The following is a 25,553-nucleotide window of genomic DNA, read 5'->3' as shown; positions in this document are numbered from 1 at the left end:
CAAAATGCTTCAGTCTTGTCTGCCATTGGAGGAGAGTCTGGAAGCCGCTACAGAAATTAGATGATCAGCTGGTCCTATGAAAATATTCAGGTTTGTTTTATCTAGATCTAATGTGTATGGTTAGCTTAAGAAACCCTAGGGGCTCCTGTCTACGGGCAAATTTTCATTGCGTTCCCCAGGGCGATAATCTGGCTGCGGGGAACGCAGTAAACCTTTTCCTTAGTGTTACTATGGAAAGCGCTGCCCCCTGTCCACAGCAATTCTCCGCTTGCGGCTGGCAAATCGCAGCATGCTGCGAATTGCCGCGATTCTCCGCGGTGAGCCTATCTATCAGATAGGCTCACCGGGGAGATCCGTCAGCTGCCTCCTGCTCCCAGGCGGCAGCTCCTGCAGTGGAGATCCGCCGCGGAATATCACAAAGCTCGTGGACAGGCAGGCGTAATGTTTGAGTATTAGTAATGCTGAGCACTGTAGGGTCAACTCTGCATTACACTGAGTGAGCTGCTGTTAATGCCACCGATCGAGGTCAGAGACGCTCTCTCATCCCCCCTCCCCAGGGTCTTAGTCTTCTGTGTGGCAGATGCCACACTATTCCCCTCGCTACCGCCTCTGCCCGTAGGTCACGCTTGCCTTCGGCCCGCCTCTTAAAAGGGCCAAAACATACACTCAGCTTGTCTGTCTCCACTCTATCCCAGTCATTCTTTTGTAATTAAAGGCACCTCCCATCATTAGTGGGTCCCTCAGTAAAAGGTTCCAGGTGAAGGTGTTTGTTTCTGCTCGCTTAGTTTTGACCCTCTGACTGATTACCCAACTTTCCCCAATTCTGCATATCCTGACCTTGCCCCCTTGACTGACTACATTTTGCCTGACTGTTGCCTGCCCTGACCTCCAGCCTGATTACTGTATTGCATGAACTCCAACCTTTTATACTGAGTAAACTCTAGCCTGCCCCTCAGGTACCATACTCCCATGCCTTTTGACCTACCTAGGTCAGGAGTCAATGCATCAAGACCATTCCTGGGGAAACAACCTGGGGGGTTTCCTGCAGTAAGGACCAGATCCCTCAAAAAGGGTTTAAAAGGTGAAAACCAGGGGACCCCATACATCAGCCCTCAGGAGTAGTCTATAGCCACATCAGTCAGTGACGCAGTGGCCCACACTTATTTGGAGTCCCTTTTTGTCTATTTTTGCGTCCGTTTCTAGAGGACGCAATACAGACTCGCTAATCTGAATAATCCTTTACAAACCATAAAATGTATCTTATTACCTGGCAGATTAAACAGGGTGTTAAGGATGTAGAACCGATCTGTATCGTCTCTCTGAATAAATTTATTTGGGTACTGCTCCCTTGTTTCAGGCCTGTAGAGAAGAAGAAGGAGGTCATTTATCTTTTTTAACTAATTAAAAATTTATACTAAGAAGAAAAAAAAATTTTTGGGGGGTTGTATTTTCTTTTTTTTCTAAAAACAACATTATCAGATCAGCCATCGTGCCTGAGCTGCTGTGCTGGGAGAAAGATTTGCTTTCCAGTAGGCACCTGTATGTAAGAAACCTCAGTCAGAGGAGAGTGTTGTGGGCATGCTCTGTGACCTATGCAGAGGTCGTTGTGCAGGGAGGTGGAGGAGGTGAGCTTTGAACACCATTTATTGTATATAGTGGATCCTGCATTATCTGCCTCTAGATTTTTGTATCTACAGATATACATAAAGAATCCTCAGAAATGATCACTGTCTTGTCAAACTTGCTGTTTTTGAAAGAGAAAGATTTGCTGTCACGTCCTTCCACCCCCCATCGTTAATCAGAACTATCTAAAAATAAAAAAAATTAGGTGAAGAACCTCTTCAATTCCCTATCTAAAATTACGCAAGCCTGTGATCTCTCTCGCTCGGCTTCGCAGGCTTGCTGGATGATGATGATGATGATGATGAAACTGTGTGTTGACTTTCTTTATTAACAAACTAAAAAAAACAGGTATATAATTATTGATTTTCAAGACTGGGTGATACGGAGCCAAGAGAGCCTGGCAGCGGTCCTGCTAACAAAATCCAGTCTGGTAATGAACGAGGATTACAAAAGAACAGCCATAGATTTCAAAAGGCAATTGAACAATAAAGCATTGTGTTTGCCATGTGGCAGCTGCATGCTCTTTGCTCAGAGTATCTCTAGACGGAGTAATAAAGGGCATGATGATAGGAAGGACTAGGCTGATGTACTGCCCAGGAACTAATACACTGCAGTACGAAACTGCGGAATAATAAGGACTAGAATGCAAAAGCAGATGATGGTGACGCAGCCGGATCTAGGATCATAGGCAGAAAGCAAACAAGGGACACAGCAGGTATACTGAGCTCCTCTGCAAAAAGAATGGACACAGAGCAGGACCGTCACAAAGGGAACATCTGTTTGGTACATTGTGGCGAGTGTTGACATGACTGGTTCTTCCTCATTGTACGCAGCTGATAGAACATCTGCAACGTCCCGCTGCTTTCACATTGCTTTTTTTAGTGTCTGTCTGAGATAGTCCATAGCAATCGATTTTCCACTCGTGGGCAGGAAATCACGATTTGCCATGGCATGGTATGGGCTGGATTTGCTGCAGAATCCAGAGGCGGAATCCCGCTCTGGATTTTGCAATGCAAAGCCGCCCGTGTGTAGGAGGCCTAAGTTGTTATATTCGCTGTGTAGCTCTTTCATGCGGACCAAAACTTCATAGCTCGTCCGCTGCGAATTCTTGCGTGTAAAATGGGTGTTGTAATGATTTGCTGAACAGGAAGCAGAAGGGCTGACTAGCGGAGTGGTTATGTTCCAATGAAAGATCAGAACTACTCAGTTATTGTTCAATGTCAATGCACGCCGAGCGAATGATATACGATGGCTACGTCACCGCTGGTTTCATGCTCTGTACAATGTATCTTACCATATATAAGGGCCCTAAGTCAATGGTGTCCATTGGGCGCCATTGGCGTTTGTAACCTGACAGGTCCGTCTTTGGAACGTGAAGCATGACGTAGATGTCCACTCAGCTACTCTTCACGGACTACATTATATATATATATATATATATATATATATATATATATATATAAAATCTGCAATGCACATACTGCTGAAACGTATACGAGCACAAGCGGCAATATTGAGGCATAGCCGAGTAATTAGTGTTTCTATGGAAATGGCTCTGACACGTAATGCTAATATTCTAGGAAGCAGCACAACAGTCGTGTAATCAGAAATCCTTCATCTTCCTACAATTACACGCAGTCTCCTTGCCTCATCCATTGTTTGCTTGGAATAACAAGTGGGTGGATGCCGGAGGAGGCATTTATATACAAACCTGATCTTATCTTTTTCAAATTAAACTTATATAAAAGAAGAAAAGGCAAAATGTCATCAGTGGCGTTAAATGAAGGTATCTACCTCCATCAGTAATAATGCAGGTGGTGTGGAAGCTACCTGAGATGATACACCAACAGTACATTAAACCTGACAGAGCGCAGTATGAAAGTAATGTATCTAATGTATATGTGCCCATAGAGCTAGATCAATGACACTAGCTGCAGGTACGGGGGCAGCTGCCCGACATCCTGTGAGTATCGTTCACGGGACTCATTGTAGTTCCTGGACCCCATGCACCACACTCAGGATTGCCTCGTCAGCTGCCCCCCCTCAAGGGTGCAGGGGCGTCTCTCCACACCCAATGTCAGATTAGTAGCAGAGTAGGTCTGAAGTTAAACCAAGGATGCTGAGTGCCAGTGATACAGATCCCCAAGCTTCAGTTCTGTTTCTGCCTACTTCATAGGTCAATGATGCAACGCAAAGAAATCAATGCTGACCAACGTGGTCTTGGTGAAGCAGCAGTGTTAAAACCCTTTCATCTAGCAAGCATCTGTGTCATGACAGAAGTCATTATAGGACAAAATGTTAGTTCACATCCACACTATACTCGCCCCTGTAGTCCCTCTGAACCAATCGGTCTCAGCCTGTCTCCCGGCAGCTGGCCATCTGCCATCTATGTACATTACCACTGCAGCCAATCCCTGGCATGAGCCTTGGTATTACTGATTGGCCACAGTGCTGACATGCTCAGGTGACAAGTGATCGTACTACCTAGAAGTGAGTGGAGACTGGAGAAACTGGAGCAGCAGGGGGTGCAAAAGAAGAGAGAGCAGTCTGGTGGTTTACTTTATAGCATTCCTCCAGCAGCTGGACAACCCCTTTAATTTCAGAACAATGAAGCAATACGATACTGAAAATGATGGATTAATGTGCTAAAAGGTATAACAGTTGTACTTACCCTCTCATGAAGTTAAAGCCATGAGCACAAACAAGAATGTTGCCATAGGCATCCACTTTTAGAAGATTTCCATACGTAGTATCGAACACCAAACCTCTGGAGAAAAAGACGACATTTGGACATATAATTAGCTTTCAAGCATATATACAGAATATAAGCCTCAGCTACAAGAGAAGGCATGCAGGTAAACATCTCTATGTGACTCAGACTGTATATATGACATACAGCTACACTCACATATAGGATATACTAAAAAGGTAAAAATGAAGGGAGGAAGGTAGAAAAAGAGAAAAAAATGAGATGTGGAGGGACTGGGAACCGTGGCCGTTATGGGACCTGCCAACAAGTGGCCCTATCACAGTGTACCAGGCAAAGTCAGTTGCATGAAGGAGCCGCCAACAGGTGGAGCCACCAACTCCTCCTGGAAGGTGCGGGACCAAGATGCCAATGGAAAAGTGAGATTATAGTTGGCACAATACATGGGGTCACAGCATAAGCATGCTTAGAAGTAGGTAATAAATCATAGCACACTCCATTCACTTCATTAAGAGTGCTGGAGACGGCCAAGATCAAGAGCTCAACAATATCCATCAGACCAATTGAAATGAATGGAGTGGTGATTGCATGCTTGGTTCTCCTTCCATTCACACAACGGAGCATGTAGCCCCTGTTCTCGTGGTTGGTGATGGTCCCAGTGGGTGGTTCCTCAACAATCTGATGACTCCACCAACTCTCACTATGGTAGGAGAGCTTTTAACCTTGGCACAATACCATCCAGGGGGCGCAGTAGGTGCAATATAAGGTGGCGCCACGGGCAGTGTTATTGGGCAATTTGAGAAGTAGAGCTTGCAAAACATTGGTAGCAGGAAAAATATCGGGGGCAGTAGCAGGCAAGTAGTAACTGGAAGAAGTTTTGATGGAGAGGAAAGATAATTGTCGGGTAGACGGATGTGGATCCACCTTGCCACACACCAGTTTGACTTTGGGCTAACTGAGGAGGCAGCATATGGGAACCCCTGTTTTTTTACTCTTGACCCCTCCCAAGCGGGATATCGTCTTTGCTGTGGGGTCCCCACGCCATTATTTGCATGGATAGTCCAATTTGTGTGGCTGCTACCACTGCACTGGGCCAAGGCACAGTACCTAATGGTGGGAACAGATGCTTATCTGGAAAAGTAGCCAAATAGCAATAGTGAAGTCCAGGCAGAAGGTCAGGGCAGGCAGCGAGCGCTAACATAGTCGGGTAATCAGAGCCGAGGTCAGGCAGCACAGAAGTCAGGCGAGGGGCTGAACCAGAATATACACAAACCAGGACTTTGTCAAAAATGGCTAAATAGGACTAATTGCTTAGGCATCCCCCTTAGGGTGTGGATGCCTAATAACCAGGTGCAGGAAGGGGTTTGGAGGGGCAGGTTTATTCAGCGTATGCTGGCCCTTTAAAAGAGAGGGTGTGAGCATGCGCACACTCGACGGGCAGACACCAGGGATGGAGAGGGGGACACAGCACTGAATGCAGCATGACGGCACCCACTGATATGGTAGTTAAAGCAGGGGAGCGGCGGCAATGTGCCATCACAATAATGCACACAACTACAATTAGAGAAAGTGTTCCTTTCGTGGTGGGAAGGGTAAGGAGGAATAGAAGGAAGGAATCCACAACATTGTCTCACCTGGTAGGAAATGTTGGGTCATAAACAAAACTTAGAAGCTCCTGAGGATAACCAATGGACACCAGTCTTTCAACAGTCAGGTCAAAGCCAAGAGACTCATACTCTGGAGACTTGTATACTGAGAAAACAGAAAAATAATTAGATATAATTTACATGCAGATATATACAGCTAAAAGGTATTAGATATATCTTGTAGTGACTAATCTAGCCGCAGCCTCAGTCATGACGTATAATGTAGAAAACTATGTACATGGAGAAGAAAAATCAAAGGGAGATAAAAAACTTCCTTAAGTCTAAATCAACCCAAACTTGAAAATTCATCATGTCATACAGTTTATTCAATCCTATCATCACAAACCAAATCCACAGGAAACTAAGACGCTGAGATCTATGGTGCTGCTTGCAGGGCTGGTTTGTAAGTGGCTGCCCTAAAGGGTGTACTGGAGCGCCAAGATGGCCGCCCCACCATGATGGAGCATGCTCCCTGGGAACTGTCTACTGAGATGTCAGCACTATAAAAGGATTTTTTGCATCACCACAGAGTGCAGAGACTGTGTTAGTGAGTGGAGGCGCTGCTGCAGCCAGAGAGAAAAAGGCAGCGGAAGCCTGAGCCCTTGGATGTAAGAAGGGCAGTTCGAGTTGCTGTTGTACGGCCTGAGTGAATGCTGAGATACTGGGAGAAGAGCCGTCTGGAGGACAGACAGTATGGAACAGCACAGCAGAGCAATATACCGAGACCAAAGACGACACCGAGGAGGTCCTTGTCAATGTTTTTGTAAGTGAGGCCAGCCTTAGTACAAGCGGCTAGGTGTGCACACCATGAGGATGCAAAGAGTTGAACAACAGGCCTGTTGTGAAGGACCTGGACTGCACTGGTGCTCACGGGTCTGAACAGAGATAGAGACAGAGCCATAGGAGTTTGATTGCCATGTTCCAGGTAGACTATGTTGTGATTAGCAAAGGGTTAACCTTTTAAAGTATTAAATGTGTGATTTCTGTCTAACAGGACTAACATCTTTATAAGGCCTCCTGCACCTGACAGGGTCGGATATGGCATGCAGGACCCCGCAGCGGGATCCGACCCTGTGCCCGGCTAGTGACGCTGCTTACCTGCCCAGATTCTTCTTTATCTGTACTGCGGAAGCACCGGTGCACATACGCAGTACAGATTATGCCGCACCGGTGATCCCACAACCTTTTTGCAATAATGATTGCAGAAGGGCTGCGGGACTGGCGGCTTCCACTGACTTCAATGGAAGCCGTCCAGGTGGAAACCGCACAGAAATGGAGCATGCTGCATTATTTCTGCCATGAGCGGAAATCGCAGATGATTTCCGCTCGTGTGCAGGAAGCAGCAGTTCTCCATAGGAGGCTGTGGACAGTATTTGCTGTGGAATCAGAGGGCAGCCTCCGGCCCCAGATTCCGCAAGTCAGATCCGCCCTTGTGCAGGAGCCCTAACACTACTGACATTGTTTTCCGCATTGCTGTAATTTTGTATTGTGCATATAATAGAATTCAGATTTAGTTAGTCATAGTTAGCGTCAGGTGAGGCCTTATGCCCAGCAGAATATGGCAGCGTAATTCGACACGCCGCCCCCCAGAGGTCCCAATACTCACCTCTCCGGATCCGCTGCAAGAGTCCCATTCGGCGAGCATGTGCAGTGCAGCGTACGACGCGCTGGCGCTGTGCGGTGATGCGTATTCTCGCGATACCTCAGCTGTGCTCACAGCGGGAGTATCGTGGGACGGACGGCTTTCATTGACTACAATGGAAGTCTTCCGCGCGTTTTTCCACACAAAATAGAACATGCTGCGATTCTCCCCCGAGCAGAAATTCGCAGCTGATTTCCGCTCCTGGACACAAGAAAATCATTTAGTACAGCAGGTCTATGAATGGCTATTGCTGCGGAATTCGTAGCGGGTTTCTGGGCGCAGCTTCCTCTGCGATAATCTGTCCGTGGTCATTGGCCCTAAGTCTATGATAAAAGAGAAATGCCTGCTTGTTATTACAACATTATTGGTTTTCATTCCTTCGCTCATACACAAATATTGTATATTTTTGTAACTCCTTCGGCTGCATCGTATACCGAATCTGCATCATACCCCATTCCTATTGCCCCTCCCCCAACAACTTTACCTGTCTAACATGGCAAGAATAAAAGGTGAATTCGGTGGGGCCACGGAGTGAAAAATGTATATTTTGACTCTACAGCAATTTCGGTGACCGCTAAAAGTAGCATCCCAACAGCACTATAGATCTCAGCTTCCTGAACTGTCTGTGAAGCTGTAAATCCTGTAAAGTTTATTTATTCAGCAAAGATATAGCACTTGCAAAACAGGATAAGGACACATTGTATAATTTCCTGAGTAATCTAAATTGTTTGCGCATTAATAAGAGGAAAGAGAGAGTTCATTACTTCCTTGTACATAATGTCACCCATGTGTAGACTTGGCTTCAGCATGCAGTACGCTGGTTAAGAAAAGAAGTTGGACATTATTCAAAAAGTTGAAGTACTCCCACCTGAAACTTTTCTAAACAGTCACTCCTGGTAAGAAGTCAGACACCTTGGAGTGGAAATCCTAGGAGCATATGATTAATTGCTGGGTAATGGCTTTGAACCTGATGAACCCAGCAAGATGTGAAGCCACCCAGGGGATTGCCTGGAATCATGTGCTGTCTGCTGTTGTGAAACACATTGCATACTTCGCCCAGACTCAATCTAGTTAAATGCTACATAAAGTCTGGCAGAAGTCCACTAAACACAGAGGTGTATTATTTTTAGTTGGCCCCACTCTAATAAGAGTCAAATTCTTCAGCAGTTTCCACAGCAAAGGACGTCCTCCACATCGGAAAACAGGAACAGTTCGGCATAGAAAGTAGTTACAATGATGAGGGCGATCAGGACCGCAACCAACACAGGAACCGGCGATGTGGATGAAACCAAACACAGTGGCCATATGGACAGTCTAAGAATCCGAAATACGAGTCGTCTGGTTTCAGCACATCCTCCCCTTGTCTTGTAGGTTTTTTATTGTGAAGTGCCATCAATTTTGTGCAATTTTCCTACCATTTTATTGCCTAACTGGAAATTATAGTGGAAGCCATGAGGCTGTGACTGCCATCCAATAGACTCCAATAACTTTAATAGGGTCTTCCTGGGGTTTTGTGATGGTTCTGGTATTTTTGACAGCAAGACTATTGCAAGCACACTGTTTATGACTTGTGTCAAAATACTAAATTGCTGCTAGATCCCCCAAGTCCGGCTCAGACGGCTGTAATTCTCTGTGTGTCGTCCATGGGAGACACGCGCGTGGTACGTAGCAAGCATGCTATGACTTGCTGCGTGCTGCCAACCGCCATACAGTATCTTGGTGTGCATGTGGAATCCATCCCTGGCAGCAATGTTATCAGTGCGTATCTGCTTTCCTTTTTCTTCATCTGTAATGTACAGGTTTTTTTTTTTAGACTCCTACTTTTCCCGTGATGTTTTCGCAATGACTTCAATGGAAATTGTCAGAGCGGAATCCACGCAAAAATGGAACATGCTGCCATTTTTCCTCTGTGAACGGAAACCGCAATCGGTTTCTGCTCACGTACATGAAGAATCACTTTTCCATAGCGTGCTCTGGGTGGTACTTGCTGCTCCAGATTCCACAATGCAAATCTGCCCGTGTACGTCAGGCCTTACCAGCAAATTTAAGGCGATTTTTAGGCAAAAATGCATCACATCTGTAGAAATTCCAATCCTCTTGCCCAAGTTTCACGTACGAGAGAGGGTCAAAAGTGTTTCCTATTGATTTCAATGGGAAACTTCAGATCGCACAGCATGCGATGTATTAAAGGTCCCATTGAGATCAATGGGAGCTGCGTTCGAGGAAAACTAAAACAACGCTCGTGTATATGACTCCATTCAAAAGAATAGGGTTCATATTTGCGCGTCTCGCGACGCACAGATCTTGTGCGAGTTTCTCGGCTGAGTGAAAGCGTCCTAAAGGGAAAGCTACTTATTAAGCGAGTCCCAGTTCTCATGCAGTATGGGGAAGAAGAAAGACCTTTCTGAAGACGAAAAGCATCAAATAGACCAATGTGTTGCAAAAGACATGAAAACAATTGATATTTCACGGAAACTGAAGAGAGATCACCGAACTGTAAAGAGATATGTGAGGGATTCACAGCACAAGCGAATACGGTCTGATAAAGGGTTAATAAGGAAAGTCTCTGCCAGACAAATTAGTCTTATTAGAAGGTCAGCTGTAAAAAGGCCACTGAGGAGCAGCAAGTAGGTATTTGAAGGTGCCGGTGTCACCGGAGTGTCCCGAACCTCTCGGTGCCGGATCCTCCAGAGACTGGCGGTTGTGCATAGAGCTGTAGATCGGCCCCCCTCTGACCAAAGCTCACCAGGAGAGGCGCGTGCAGTGGGCTCAGAAATACATCAAGACTCATTACCAGACCGTTCTCTTCACCGATGAATGCCGTGCTGCCCTGGATGGGCCTGATGGATGGAGCTCTGGATGGCTGATGAACGGCCCCCCTGTTCCTACAAGACCGAGCCGGCAGCGAGGAGGCGGCGGAGTGAGGTTTTGGGCCGGAATATTGGGTAGTGAGATGGTAGGCCCCTTTAGGGTCCTCGGGGGTGTCAGAATGGACGCTGAACGATATGTGGAGTTGCTATCTGAGCATTTTCTGTCCTGGTATAAAAAGAAAAATCGTGCCTTCCGAAATAAAATCATATTCATACGAGACAAGGCACCGTGCCATGCTGCAAAAACAACCATCAACTCCCTGGCTGCTATGGGCATAAAAGGGGATAAAATCATGGCTTGGCCACCATCGTCTCCTGACCTCAATCCTATTGAGAACCTGTGGAGCATCCTTAAGTAGAAGATATATAAGAGTCAGCGTTCGTATACCTCAAAACAGCAGCTCTGGGAGGCAATACTGGCGGCATCTAATGGGATCCAAGCAGAAGCTATACATGGACTCACCAGCTCAATGGATAAGAGACTGGCTCAAGTCATATCAAATAAGGGCTCCTATATCGATCTGTAAATTAATTTGGATCTAAGGTGTTTACATATTTTGCAAAATTCCCTCTGCATGCAGCAAATAACATGTATGTTGGAAATTATATAAATGTGCTATGTGTTCAAAAACCGAATCCGGCGTAATAATTTGGAACAACAGATTTTGTGTCCATCTCAAAGTAATATAAATAAAGCCATCGCCATGATCAGAACTTCGGCTTGTAATAACCTGCACATTGTAATAGAACTGTTGAACTGTTTAAAAAAATCCTTGCACAGGCTGTCCGCTTGGGAAAAACAAATGGCATGTGTAGAATCATTATGAACCCAGTGTAACTCCCTGTTACCGTGTCACTACACAAATGATGTAGGTGGTGTTCACCTATATGAGCTGCAGCACGGGTCACGCAAAGAGAAAGTCAAGGAGTTGGGAAAGATTTCTTGGCACCCGTTCTCTATCTAGGCCAAGATAAAATTAGAAAAGTAAACCTTGAGGTGCGTCCACATGTGAAGGATTCCCTAAAGATCTTCGGCAGCGGAAAATTCCACAGCGAAGATTGTTAATTGAAAAGGTGAAATCGGACTGTGGCTCATAGTCAAAACCCATACCAAATGGCGTGGATTGTGATGCTGATCCGCTATGTGTAAACACACCCTAAGGGCTACTTCACCCTGGTGACAGCAATATCGCCCTCGCAATCCATGTGAAACCCCTGTGAAGAAAGCCACATATAACTGTGGGGAATCCCTTCATCCCTGCGGGGATTCCCTCCCATATCCCCGCTTCTGAAGGGATTCCCTAGCGCGATCTCAATATTTTTCCATTGTTTTCAATGGGGCTGGCGTTGCCGCCGCTGGCCCCATTGGATACAATTGGCGATATCACAAAAGGATAGGACATGTTGCAATTTTTTCCTCAAGCAGCATCGCTGGAGTGAAAACATCGCAAATGAGAATGAAACCATTGAAAATCATTGGTTTCATAATCAATAGAACACGATTTTTTTGTCATTGTGAAGCCAACTTTATTGTCTTTAAAAACAGCGAGTCACATAACTGTCTCAGACACAACCCCCTGGGGCAGCAAATAGGGAAGGGTCCAGCTCTTGGCACCCTCTACGACCAAACTATTTTGCTAAAGAGGTCATGACCGGCCAGGCATTTCCCCTGTAGATGTAGCATTATATGGCAACCATTCAAGTGAAGGGCTGCTCACGTAATAAAAGAATGGCTTTAGTCCGAGGCAGAATAGAGAGTCGCTCTGTAAAAGCACATCAATTTCTGACAAAGAGCGGAGTCCCAATAGGGGATGCAGTAATAGGGCATAGAGACAGGGTATGTCACCATGAGACAATCCCTTTAATTCATTTATATTCAGTTACTGGAGTGAAGTACAGCTGGAGTAGGCACAACTGCTACAGATACTCCCTCTAGAGACATGGCAGTGATTTTATGTAGCATCTGTAGCAATGAGTTTCTCAATTTTACGCAAACCATAAAGTTTTCTTGCATGTTAGTAAAGAAAGAGGTGGAGCAAACCCAGGCCTTGCAACAATGCCTGGGAATTAAAAGCAAAGCCAGACTCCATGCACAGACAGCTGTTTCAGGGCCTGGGAAGGGGGTCAGAAACGCTTTCTTTTCTCTTTTCTTTTAATTCCCAGTCATTGTTACAAGGCTTGTATAAAGAGTCGAACTTTGGCTCGAAGGAATGCTGCCTTCCAATAGGTGGCCCTGTGGAGGTATTATTCCATCTCCCTGATTTAGACCCGTCAATGGGCTATGTCCGAATGCGGAATTTTGCACAGACTGCCATCAAAAAGTGACATGCCACTTCTTCATACAGAAACGTGCCCCTTGACAGGTCTAATTCCGGGTGTGGATCAGCAGCAGAATAGCCATAGTTTTATAGGCCATGAATTTCTGCCGTGGTTTTACAGGCGGCCTCTGAAAAGAAAATTCTCCAGTGGATTCCACTGTGTGAACATAGCCCAAAGACCCCAGAGCTGTGGTTCAGGATGGCTATATAGTGAGAACTTATGCACTGAGGACACCTTTCACATGTTCATTCGTAAACTGCTTCTGCTGGTCTAGTGGAGTTAAGGGTATACACTCTGTCAAAAAAATCAAAGCACCTAGGAGGAGTTGTTTGCTTGCAAAACTCGGCATGCAGTTCCATCTCAGGCAGATGTGCAAATGATTAGAGTTGTGGTGTGATTAGATGAACGGTCTTGCCACCTGAGACCCTAAAAGTGGTTCCACCCTTGGCCTATAAAAAGGCTCTCAGAGACTACTTTTATGTAGTGACCTCTTTTTCCACTTGTGTAGAGCTTGTTGACCACTAGACCCCCCTACGACGCAATGGAAGAGATTTTACCACGTTACCAGAGTCTGAGAGGGGCGTATTATTGGAATGCAAGAAGCTGGATGCTAGTATTGACGAATTACCCGCCACCGGGTGTTCTGACCAGACTGTTAGAAGGTGTTGGGACCACTAGATGCTTGACGCCATGCAAACAAGGCGACCGGCCTTCAACCACCAGTAGAAAGGATCGACTGATCATCTAACAAGCATGAGCAGCTTTAACTGCTTTGTTGTTCGCCATCCAGAGACAGGCAACACCATCGTTACCGGCCCGTGTCTGTCCGAATCATTTCCAGGCGCTTGGCTGAAGGACATTTGGTCTCACGGCACCCATAACATGTACTGCTCTTGATACCCATCCATTGTCGCCTCCGTTTTCAGTGCTGTCGTGAATAATGAAACTGGACTGCTATGAAGTGTACCCAGGTTGTCTTCAGCAACAAATCCAGGTTTAGTTCGAGCAGTCATGGCGGCATGTTTGTGTCTGGAGACCTAGGGGTGAGCGCCTGAATCCTACCTTTGCTGTGGAGCGGCACACTGCCCCCTGCTGGTGTGATGATCTGGGGGGCATCACATACAACAGTCCGTCACCCCTAGTAGTGGTACGAGGGACAATGACAGCTCAGCGATATGTTCAGGACATCCTGCAGACACATGTGTTCCTCTTATGGCGGCTTCTAAGAGGTATTTCCCAGGAGGATAATGCTCCGCCGCACACACAAAGGGGGTCACAGGAGCCTCCATAACATTGTCACACTTCCGTGGCTGCCCGGTCAGCATATTTATATCCAATAGAACATGTATGGGACCATCTGGGACACCAGCTTTGACAGCCTACTAGTTTGCACGATCTAGAGGCTCAGTTACTGAAAACGTGGAGCAATATGCCACAGGATACCATACAGAACCTGTATACCTCCATGTCTGCCAGTATCACATCTTGTATCCAAGCTAGAGGAGATACAACAGGGTATTAGAGCCTCCATGCCCACCCATATCACATCTCGTATCCAAGCTAGAGGCGGTACAACAGGGTACTAGAGCCTCCATGCCCGCCCGTATAACATCTTGTATCCAAGCTAGAGGCGGTACAACAGGGTACTAGAGCCTCCATGCCCGCCCGTATAACATCTTGTATCCAAGCTAGAGGCGGTATAACAGGGTACTAGAGCCTCCATGCCCACCCGTATAACATCTTGTATCCAAGCTAGAGGCGGAACAACAGGGTACTAGAGCCCCCCTTCAAGGGGTCGGTTTTCCACAATAATTATCCTTTTGCTCTGATATTGCGATCATTTAATTATTTCAATGTTACAAATCACAGAGAAGGTTTCATTCCATTCAGACAACTGCTCGGTGCTTGATTTGTTTGACAATCAGACTTACAGTTTTATTTTAAATACATTTTAAATGTCCAAAATATCTTTAATTACAGAACAAAAATGATTTGTAAGCGCTAAAATGACTATTCCGACTACTCAACCAAAGCCCAGAACATATGTGAGAGAAAGCAGTGGGCAGCAGAAGTTTAACATGTCAAGTCTGAAGCGTCCATATCCTGTAACTGGTTCTACATCATTGCTGTATTCTGCCATCTTCTTCAAAGCAATGTTACTAGAAGTTTATAATCTGCAAGCCTGCTCTCCTTCAAAGAATGGAGTAGAAAAAGAATCGATGAAACCACAAAGGTTCTTTTATCCCAAACCCTGCAGCAATTTCTTTCCAAATCGGCACCGGATGGAAGAGGACGGTAATCCTAGACATCACTAATGTATTCCATCCAGCTTGGAGCAAAGAAACGACCTACAGAGCCAAATACATTCTGGATCTAAATGTCAACAACTGAGACTGTAATTTAACCAATTTCCTGATTTTTTTAATACAGTTTACTTGTTCTTTGTCTGATCATATTATTTCCTACATATTTAATACAACTAAAATGGTTGAAAACTGCTACAAAAAAACCCAAAACAGAACAGGGTCACAATGTGTGAATATATACTAAGGACTAGAGATGAGCGAGCCTACTCGGTAAGGCAGTTACTCGAGCGAGCATCGCTCTTCTCGAGTAACTGCTTAGTGATCCAAGCAGGCTCGGGTGGGCTGGGGGGGGGAGTGGGAGGAGGAGAAAGAGAGAGATCACTCTCACTCTTCCTCCCGCTCCCCCCCCCCGCCCCAGGCGTCCCCCCGAGCCTGCTCGGATCACTAAGCAGTTACTCGAGAAGAGCGATGCTCGCTCGAGTAACTGCCTTACCGAGTAGGCTCACTCATCTCTCCTAAGGACAGGTATATCTAAGGGCGCTTTTATACAGAGCAATTAGCATTCAATCATTTGATCGTCCAGTGTAAACATGGTCAACGATTGAACGGCGAATGATAATGAATTTGCTTATCGTTCATTTTATGCAGGCATTAAAACCTGACGATAAATCGGTCTATAGAGCCCCATGTGACGCAGAGTATTAAGTAGCAGAAATGCAGTCCTAAGCTCTCGCTCATGACCTGAAGGTTGCAGGTTCAATCCACACTTGGTTCAGATAAGGCAGCTTTCCATCCTTCCGGGGCTGCTAAAATGAGTACCCAGCTTACTGGGGGGGGGGTAAAAGATGACTTGGGAAGGCAATGGCAAACCCCCCTGCAAAAACAGTCTGCCAAAAAAATGTTACGTTATGACTCGGTGAAAATAGGCAGTCGTTCTCTATTTACTATGCCCGTTTACTATGAATGGTGGCGGGCAATGAATAGTGGTGACTGGACGGCTAAGGAGTGGAACAGGGTTGTCTTCAGTAACGAATCCAGGTTAAGTTTGGGCACTGACGACTGTCGTGTTCAAATCGGGAGACCTAGGGCTGAGCGCCTCAATCCTGGTTTTGCTGTGGAGCAGCACACTGCCCTCGCTGTTGGTGAGGTGGTCTCCCTCTTTTAGCAAGAGCAAAGAACCACAAACAAATCCAAACTTTCGTTGTGGCAAACCCAACCAGGCCAAGTATTACCCATTCAGCCGGTTATTTAAATGGTCAGCATGTAATTCTATATCTCCTGTGCAGCACTTGCCACTACTTACTGTTATGCACTGATGTGGCAGATGGGCCACCAGGAAGGAGACAGGGTCTGTCTGCACCTGCTTTAGGGCTCCCACCCACTAGCGTTTTTTTACTGCGAAATTCGCAGCGTTTTTTTTTTTTCTGCAGGGGTCTTTGGGCTATGGGAGTTGTAAAGCTAAAATCGCGATTGCACAAAATCGCGATTTCGCGGTAAATCGCGATTTTGCGCGATCGCGATTTTAGCTTTACAAGTCCCATAGACCCCCTGTAGGAAAAAAAAAAGTGCGAATTTCGCAGTGAAAAAAAACGCTAGTGGGTGGGAGCCCTTATAATAAGCATGGTTCCTCAAGGCCAAGGAGATATTTTAGGTTGGAAAACCAGAACATGCCTGGAGACTTGAGGAGAACGGCAGACGGAAAGCTCTGCAATACCACCTACCAACCAGTGCTTTTTCTCTATAAGTGTTCCATTTACATATTGTACTACAGAAATTTGGGGAGAAAAATATCCTAAAGTGCACCTGTCAAAAATCTGCTTTAAAAACTTTTTGAAAAAAAAAAATGCGAACAGCAGATGAATGCGAACAAAAAGATGCTGTGACCCTCACCTAACCCAACACCAATAACACGAGCAACGTACATAAAAAGCACAAAGATAATGAAACTGCTGGTTATCAAAACTCCTATTCACTGGGCTGAAATAGAAGGATCTCTGTAAACACTGCGTGCCCGTGTATAACCCGTATACTGAATCAGGGGTCATGGGATCGCTGGAGCTGTGGAGGGTCAGGGGGGCAGCCGACCTTGTTTACAAGTAAACACATGTGATTGACAGCTCGTTTCCAGTTCTGACACTCTAATGTTTCCATAAACTGCCATTCAATACCCCTGCTGGAAATGCAACCACTGTACTATCTCTCTAATGTACTGAATGTCAAAGAGGCGTGAACTTGGACAGGATTAAGTGGATCCAAGTAACTTCATCCACAAGTATCGAAATAGCGTTATCTTGAGAAGCCGCTTGCAGAGAAGAGAACTCTCCCCGAGTTGACATTATGGAAAATGCAAAACTGTATAGAATGACTTGAAGAGCAGCCTTTGCCTGTATACAATGTAACCCGGCATCTTGGACTTAAAGAGGTTGCAGCAAAACAGTAGTAAAGGTGATAAAATAAAATAAAACAACAACTTGACTATTAATTTCCCCTGCTAACACTTGGGTGGTCCCTAGCGGTCTTAGTTGACTTGTCCTGCAGTGATGACATCACATATATCCAAGTAACTACTGCAGCCCATGGCTGGTCTTATTGCATACATGGCTAGTGACTAGCTGCAGCAGCCACATGGTTGTAAGTGATGGCACTACTACAGCAAAGAGAACACAGAACAGTGCCAACTGCTGGAGCGGCCAGGGATTGCACAGGTAAGTTTTCGTTATTTATGACACCCCACCACATTTGTTGCCGCTAGGCCTCATGTCCACGGGGAAAATCGGGCCCGCTACGGATTCTACATGTAGAATCTGCAGCGGGTCCCTCCTGCCCCGCGGACATGAGGGCTGAAAAGGAGAATAAATAAGAATTTACCTATCCGTAGCGGGCGGCGAAGCTCTGCTCTTCCTCACGGCCGGATCTTCTTTTTCGGCCGGCGGATGAATTCCTGACGCCGGCGGCACGTCGCCGGCACGTCGTCGGCACGTCGTCGACGTGCCGCGTGCATGCGCCGGGCACATCCGCCGAGCCGAAGCAAGGGAGATGCGGCCGTGAGGAAGAGAAGAGCTTCCCGGCCCGCTGCGGGTGAGTAAATGCTTTAAATTCCTATTTTAGGTCTCCCGCGGATCCGGACGGCTTCCATAGGCTTCAATAGAAGCCCGCGGGAGCCGTCCCCGCGGGAGACCCGCACGAAAATGGAGCATGGTCCAGATTTTTTCATGCTTCATTTTTTTTTAAATCCATTTTATTGACGATCCGCAGGTATTTATCTACCCGCGGGTGGTCAATGCATCCCTATGGGGTGCGGATCCGCGTGCAGGTAATCCGCTGCGGATCCTAAATCATATTTTGCCCGTGGACATGAGCCCTTAGGCTACTTTTTAAAACACCCTGACTATTGAGTTTAATGGTGGCAGCGCCTGCAGTACCAACCTGAGCTTCCGCAACACAGACAGCACTATTTGCTTCCAGCACTGTCCGCAGGGATCCAAAGCAGCAGACCCCCAGTGATCAACCACTGATGTCCTATCCTGAGCATACTATAAGGTCATCAGTCGTAAAAGTCCTAGAGAACCCTTTTGATAGTCCCAAAATTGCATTAGTACAAAAGTGGAGCAACAAAGGAATATTTTTCAGTGGGGTTGTCTGACCTGGACACCCTGAGCCAGCCAAAAATAAAGACAATCATACGGGGTCCGGCTGCTAGGCGCACCCACAATCAGATTTCACAAGTGATTATGGCGACTGGACCCAGTTTCATTTAATCAACATGTTCCAATATGGAAAAAAGTTGTCTAAAGATGACCTTCATGTCCTCCTGTGTGTGCTGCCGGCTGCATAGCTTTGCAGCCATGGTACGGCCGACTCCACTACCATCTTTCCTTCGCTTATAGTCACCCCCATTTCCCTGTTCAGACTCCTCTTAGATTCAGCTCCCACTGCCATGAATGTGTCAAGTGGACCTCACCGCTCATTGTCACCAACTGATAGTGAGTGGTGGGTACTGCCCACTTGACACATTCACAGCGCCGAAAGAGCCCAATACGGGGTAAGTATAAATAAACAAAACAAAGAATTGTTGGAGACAGAGGGACCTTGACTGCAAAAGCTATACAGCCGGCCCTGTTGGCATGAGGAGATGATAGGTCCTCTTTAAGCGGTCTCAGAGGCCGCCATCTTGACAAGCCATTTCTATATGCCCCACAGGTATAGGTAAAATATAAATGTGGGTCCTCTGCTCAGTAATTCCCTCAATAAGCCAGAGTAGAAAGCTATTGGAATCAATGGCATGAATCTGTACGGAACGAGTGGTATACAATACTCCGTTTCCCCTGCAGCAAAAACGTATACCGCCTGCGGCTTACCCCGACAGCCGATTGTTGGAACGTAAAGTATATAGTGTGTGTGTGTGTGTGTGTTAAGAGGCAACACCTCATAAAATGCAACATATATCCCATCGGATATATCCCATCATTTGATCCAAGAGGATTCCCCTCATGGGCTAAATTGGCTTCAGCCTCATTGGGGTTTTTTGCCTTCCTCTGGATCAACAAGGGGCGGTGGAAACAGGCTGAACTAGATAGACATTGTGTTCTTTCGGCCTAACATACTAGGTTAGTATGTAATTCTTTATGTACACAGATGTGAGGTTTGTTATTGGATTTCTGAAATGGATCAATAGACTAAAACCCCTCCAATTTGGCAGAAACATTTATATGCCTCTCTACCATTGGAAGTTCCCTCAGAGAAGATTTCCCAGGCTTAGCTGACCTAAATAATCATGTCGAAAAACTGTTCTAAGAAAGGGTGACAACATTCAGGGACTAAAGGGAAAAAAGTTATAAATAGCGGCTTTGTAGAGGCCTTAGCATTCTTTCCGTGCTCACCAGCAAGTGTATAATCCATATCAAATCCAAAGCACTTGATCTTTTCCATGGCGAGACTTCTGTTCACAAAGACCCTGAAGGACAAGAAAAGAAAATTACATGAGAGATGATTAGGGGGCACTGATATGACCTTAAAGATAGCCGGCGGAGGCAACTGGCTACACAGATATGGTTTCCTTCAGAGGTCACATTTACCTAGAGATGTCCATGACAGGGACAAGATCTTGTTACAGAAAGGCTTGCACAGAACAATACAAGTCCGTATGTTCTACAAGCAGAAGATGACAGTTCTCTGCAGACAATCCATCGTGTAGAGACATCAGCGTAGACATCACTATACAGACCCAGCCACTCTACTCATCAGTCGGAAAGTTTATAGAGGTCGGGAAAAAGTTTAAAACAAACTAATACATACTAACTCCTCCGACCCCCTACCACGCAAGCACCGCCGATCCTGTGTTCTCCGCCAGTCTTTGTTTGCATTAGCTGCAGCTGTAAAGTTCTATATACACATGTGACAGCTGCAGCCAATTACTAGCCAGAGCAGTATACGGCTCAAGCCCGCTGAGGCCAATAATTGGCTGTGGGGGGCACCCGCGTATTCGGAATGTAAACAGGAGGCGGATCTCGACCGGTGGAGATCTGGGCATTGATTATGGCTTAGTTTGATATTTTTAACCATTACCTGCCCTTTGTGATTGATGGTCATAGGAATAGAAGAAAAAGGCACCAGGCACGGAGGGATCCATGACATGGCAGACATTAACTGTGGCTGACCTCATTGACTATAATGAGGTATGTTGGGTTTCCGTCATTTTACCAGAAAAAAATATCACGGCATGCTGAAGGATTTCGTTCCTGTTTTTTTTAATGTATTTTGAGTATAACGTAGAAGTGAAGAGAGCGTTATATGCGACTCATGCAAATCAATGGGTTACCCTGATATACATGGGAGATCCCTCCAGAGGTCTGGAAGGTAAATGAGGCATTTAAACAGGGGATGACCAATTGTGACAATGCCTTTATGTTCTAATCAGTTGTCACCTTTCATCAGAGATTATCTGTGTTAAAGGCCCATTTAGGCACAACGATTATCGCTCAAGATTTGCTCAAAAGACAATCGTTGTGTGTAACTGCACTGACATCGTGCAGTTTTTGTTATCCTGTCGCTCATCATTGTCTTTCAGCGAGCCTTATCAGGGATACAGCTGATACTATTGTTTCATCCCCGATTACAGGCTGAGTATAAAGAACAGAGCAGAACAGCTGTGTTCTCCATACCTGGCAAGGAGCGCTCGGCTGTATAACAGCTGGGCGCTCCGTGCAGAAAACATCTGGATGCAGAAGACAAGCGGGGCCACCCCGCTTGTCTTCTGCATCCTCCGCTCCCAGCGCTCGGCTGCATAACAGCTGGGCGGTTGGAGCGGGGGAACAGCTGTTTGCAGAAGACAAGCGGGGGCAGCACGCTGGGAGCGCAAGGTGATCGCTCATCTTGAGCGATCATCTTGCGCTGTAAAGGACACAACGATAATCGCTCAAAAGTTGCTTGAGCGACATCTTTTGAGCGATTATTGTTGTGTCTAAATGGGCCTTAAGCTCTTTTCTCTGCATACATCATTTGCAGGTAAGTTGAAGAGTGATGTAAATTTTACTACAATGAGTTACTGCCCATTAAAAAGTGATTGTTCCCAGCGAGACAAACCAAATAATCTTGTAGATATGATACCTTTTAATGGCTAACAAAAATACATGATGTTATAGCAAGCTTTCGAACCTCTCAGGGTTCTTCCTCAGGCATAATGAAATAGATCAGAAGAGGCATGCATATATACACACACACATGAAACAAGGCACAGACATGGATGTGATTAATTTGATCTTAAAAGAAAAGCACAACAGGATGAGTAGAGAAATAAATAAATACTTAAATAGTCCACTCATAAAAATGTGACAGTTTTATGGTCTCTGAAATAGGCCCAACGTCCATGGGCAAAATATAACTAGTAAATCCGCGCGAGCGATCCACGCCCATAGGGAATCATTGGACACCAGCAGGTAATTAAATACCTGCTAATGTCATTATTCCCTGGCGTGCACGAGTGGGAAACCACCTGCAGCATGCTCCATTTTGTGCGGTTTGCCCGTAAGGACGGCTCCCACGGCTTCTACTGAAGCCAATGGAAGCCATCCGGTCCCGCGGTACACCCGCAGCTGTTATTGTGCTGTGCCGCAAGACAGCAGGAGTTTAAAAAAAAAAAAGTGTGCAAGCCGCATGCGCGCAGCACGCTGCTGGTGTACCGAGCACATCTGCCAGGCACAAGAAATATTATCCGGCAGCGATGGAGGGAAGACCCGCAGCGCCTGGACAGGTAAGTATAATCTATTTCTTGGCCTCATTTCTGCGGGCCATGAGAGACCGGCTGCAGGATTCTGCACGGGGAATCCATGTGGGCCCGAATTTCCCTGTAGACATGAGACCTTGGAGTTAGGGGGTCATTAGAAACGCGCTAAGTACAACATGATCTAAACACAGCTTTACTGCTGCGGCTTCTTCTCTTTAATACCTCACAAAGTTTCTTTCTGATGTCTACCGATGATTGCTCCCGATTGCCTGCTGTACGTAAGTAACCTCAATTACTCCTGCAGATCCATCTTCTTCCAAGAAGAACAGAATAATAGACCGACCGCTATACAGTGTGTTTATGCAACAGCTACATGCTGAGGTTGTAAATCATATCCAATGACAACGGCATAGTATGTAAGGTCACGGGAAATACAACTTCACAATACCTAGAGTTTAGGTGAAACTAAATCTGCTGCAAGCCGCAGTCCTTGAAGTGTATCTGATCAAAAACACAAGACGTAAGAAAACTAGGCTAAAGGGGTTTATCCTTAACCCAGCGAGACTCAATAGTGCTTTAAGACAGATTTCTTATGGTTTGGACGTGCTACAAAGACGCATATGGTGCTACAAAGTTGTGCGACTTTGTAGCACCACATGCAAGGTTTTTTTAGAGGGAGGGGGGGTTAAATATAAGCCCTACCCCAAAAATCAGCCGTAGCTGAAGACATTTTTTTTAAAAAGCATACCTCACCTAGACGGGTTGTCCATGTCTCTGCTGCAGCGTCTCCCCAGGTCCCCGGCACTGATCATCTTCCTCTCAGGGATTGAAAAATGCCCGCCGCCAGGAAGCGCTAGCTGTCATTGGCTGACGCTTAAGCCTATCGGAGATGGCTGTGACTGGTTCATTGAGTACTGGCTGTGATTGGCTAAGCGTCAGCCAAACACAGGCAGCGCTTCCAGGAGGCGGGGATTTTTCAATCCCCGGACAAAAGAGAAGAAAAAGACAAGTATTGAGGACCGGGAAGAAAACGTGGCCGGGCTGACAGCGTTTCTTAAGTGATGTATGTATATTTTTTTTCTGCAGTTACGGATTAGGCTATGGCTTTGACCGTAGGATTTCCTACTGTCAAAGTTGAATCGCACCGAACAAAAATCGCGTTTTCGTGCAATGTGAGGCAACAGAGAGGAAGGCTCCATAGGGAAACATGGGCTACAAAACCTCACAAGTCGTGTGCATATCACCGGACCCGCAAGGTTTTTGTTTGTCGCATGCTACAAAACATCACACGTGTGACGTAACCCATTGGAAAGCATGGGCTTCACATACATGCGATTTGTAGCATCGTAGCAATGCAACAAAATGATGCGACTTTGTCACCCGTGTGAACGAGGCCCAATGTATTTTTTTTCCAGTATTTTCCTAGCAATGCAGATTTACCTACTACTATTTAGTGAAAGATGTTCCCAAGGATCCACTATTTAGATTCAATACTCATTAGTATCAAAATTGCAAGCCTTGTAATTATAAGTTTATGGTTCTGCCCCCGTCGAATGTCCCCCCCCCCCCCCACCCATTTTTTAATGCCTTTTTACACAGTATGACTGCTCACTTGAAATGTTCATTTGCCGATCGTCAGGCCATGTAAAAGGGGCAAGGATCAGCTGATAAATGAGCAAAGGCTCATAGGTCGGCTGAGCGTTCCTTTTCGGCTTGCTGTAAAGAGGAGAGGTACAGCCGGCCTAGGAGGATAAACTATTGTACTAAAGCCTTGTTCTCAGCAACCTTAAGCCCACGTAAAAGAAATGTAAGGGAGCGCCAAGTGACCCGCTTGTTGATCGATGCTCCTTACTCTGGAGAACAATTCATTGGTCCAAGGATCCTTTTAGATGGGACGATTGTTGGGCGCTTAGTTGTCCCAACGATTATAGCTCCTGTACTTTCACACAGGATGAGTGATCGCCCAGTAAATGGAGGCAGAATGTGCCGCTTTACACAATCAGATTTGACTCTAGTGGCTGTCACTTGTAACTGCAGGCACAACTTATTAAAAACAATGGAAGCTGCACCTGTAGTTACAAGCAACAGCCACTACACAGGGTCGGAGCAGCAGCTTCCAATCCATATCCCTGTGTGTTGCGGCGCAGACAGGGGTCTGAGCTGATAGGTGGGGGTCCTGAACGGTGAGTCTCCAGCCCATTAACAACTAATGACCTATCCTGAGATAGTATTTCCCTGTGAAACCCCTTTGACATAGTCTAGCAGATAAGAGAACACAGATGAGCTGATGTTAGCAACCTCCTTATGTAAAAGGGAATGTCCACATTCACTGACTGTAAATAAAGATATTAAAAATCATTTGTCCCAAGAGGTTTAAATGACAAGCTCAGCTCTGCTATATCTGCCCATCTTCATTATGAAAATGCCTCACACAGCACCCATCTCATGAAAGGAAAATCTAACGAAGTAGACAGATGAGTGAAGCGTCTGTTCTGGAGAGGAGATAAAAAGATACAGAACATCAATTTCATCAAGTCAGAAGAGGAAATACAAGTAGATGAGAGCGGCTTTGATGACCCAGAGGAATACGGCGTCCCTACATGAGAGCAGCCACTTGATTTGTAATAGATATCAGGAGAATGCCTGGCGCACGGGGCAAATAGGTGTTGGCGGATGCAAGAACATCAGTGCCCTTCATTACAGACCAAGCCAAGTGCTGCGAGCGTTTGATAACGGGGGGGGGGGGGGGGGGGGGGGGGGGAGGGGGGAGGAGGGGAAGGTAAGGGTGATAAGGCACTTTTAGGAGAAATGTGAGGGTGCAAATAGAAGGTTCCGTACATAGGAGAAATACATGTCACCATTACACACTGAATAGCAAACCACTGGGCAACACCGACATGGAAAGGAACTTTAGTTAACTGTAAGCTTAACTGGAGTAACCAGTGTCAGGCAGCTGCTGCTAAAGGAAATAGGATCATGGCGTGCATCAAGAGAGGTCTAGGGGCGCATGATGAGAACATTGTTCTTCCTCTTTAAAAGTCACTGGTCAGACCACACAGGGAATATTGTGTACAGTTTTGGGCACCGGTACTCAAGAAGGACATATCAGAGCTTGAGAGGGTACAAAGGCGGCAACTAAAGTAATAAATGGAATGGGCGGACTACAATAGCTATCAAAATTGGGGTTATTTAGTTTAGAAAAAAGACGGCTGAGGGTC

The 25,553-nt window shown here is 46.0% G+C and overlaps 1 protein-coding gene across 3 annotated transcripts in view; it reads right to left on the bottom strand.

Annotated features, from left to right (window-relative positions):
• Positions 1–25,553, bottom strand: part of NT5C2 (5'-nucleotidase, cytosolic II) — a 97,535-nt gene that overhangs the window by 32,985 nt on the left and 38,997 nt on the right. For all 3 annotated transcript variants that reach the window (XM_066600903.1, XM_066600905.1, XM_066600906.1), the window contains 4 exons: positions 19,994–20,067; positions 5,965–6,082; positions 4,295–4,390; positions 1,268–1,359 (listed from right to left, as the gene is read on the bottom strand). In XM_066600903.1, the coding sequence (XP_066457000.1) occupies positions 1,268–1,359; positions 4,295–4,390; positions 5,965–6,082; positions 19,994–20,067 (380 nt within the window). The remainder of the gene's footprint in view (positions 1–1,267; positions 1,360–4,294; positions 4,391–5,964; positions 6,083–19,993; positions 20,068–25,553) is intronic.

The sequence above is a fragment of the Eleutherodactylus coqui genome, chromosome 4, assembly GCF_035609145.1.
Source record: "Eleutherodactylus coqui strain aEleCoq1 chromosome 4, aEleCoq1.hap1, whole genome shotgun sequence".
Taxonomy (NCBI): Eukaryota; Metazoa; Chordata; class Amphibia; order Anura; family Eleutherodactylidae; genus Eleutherodactylus; species Eleutherodactylus coqui.
Note: the sequence above shows the minus strand (reverse complement) of the source record. Positions and strands in the feature narration are given on the sequence as shown.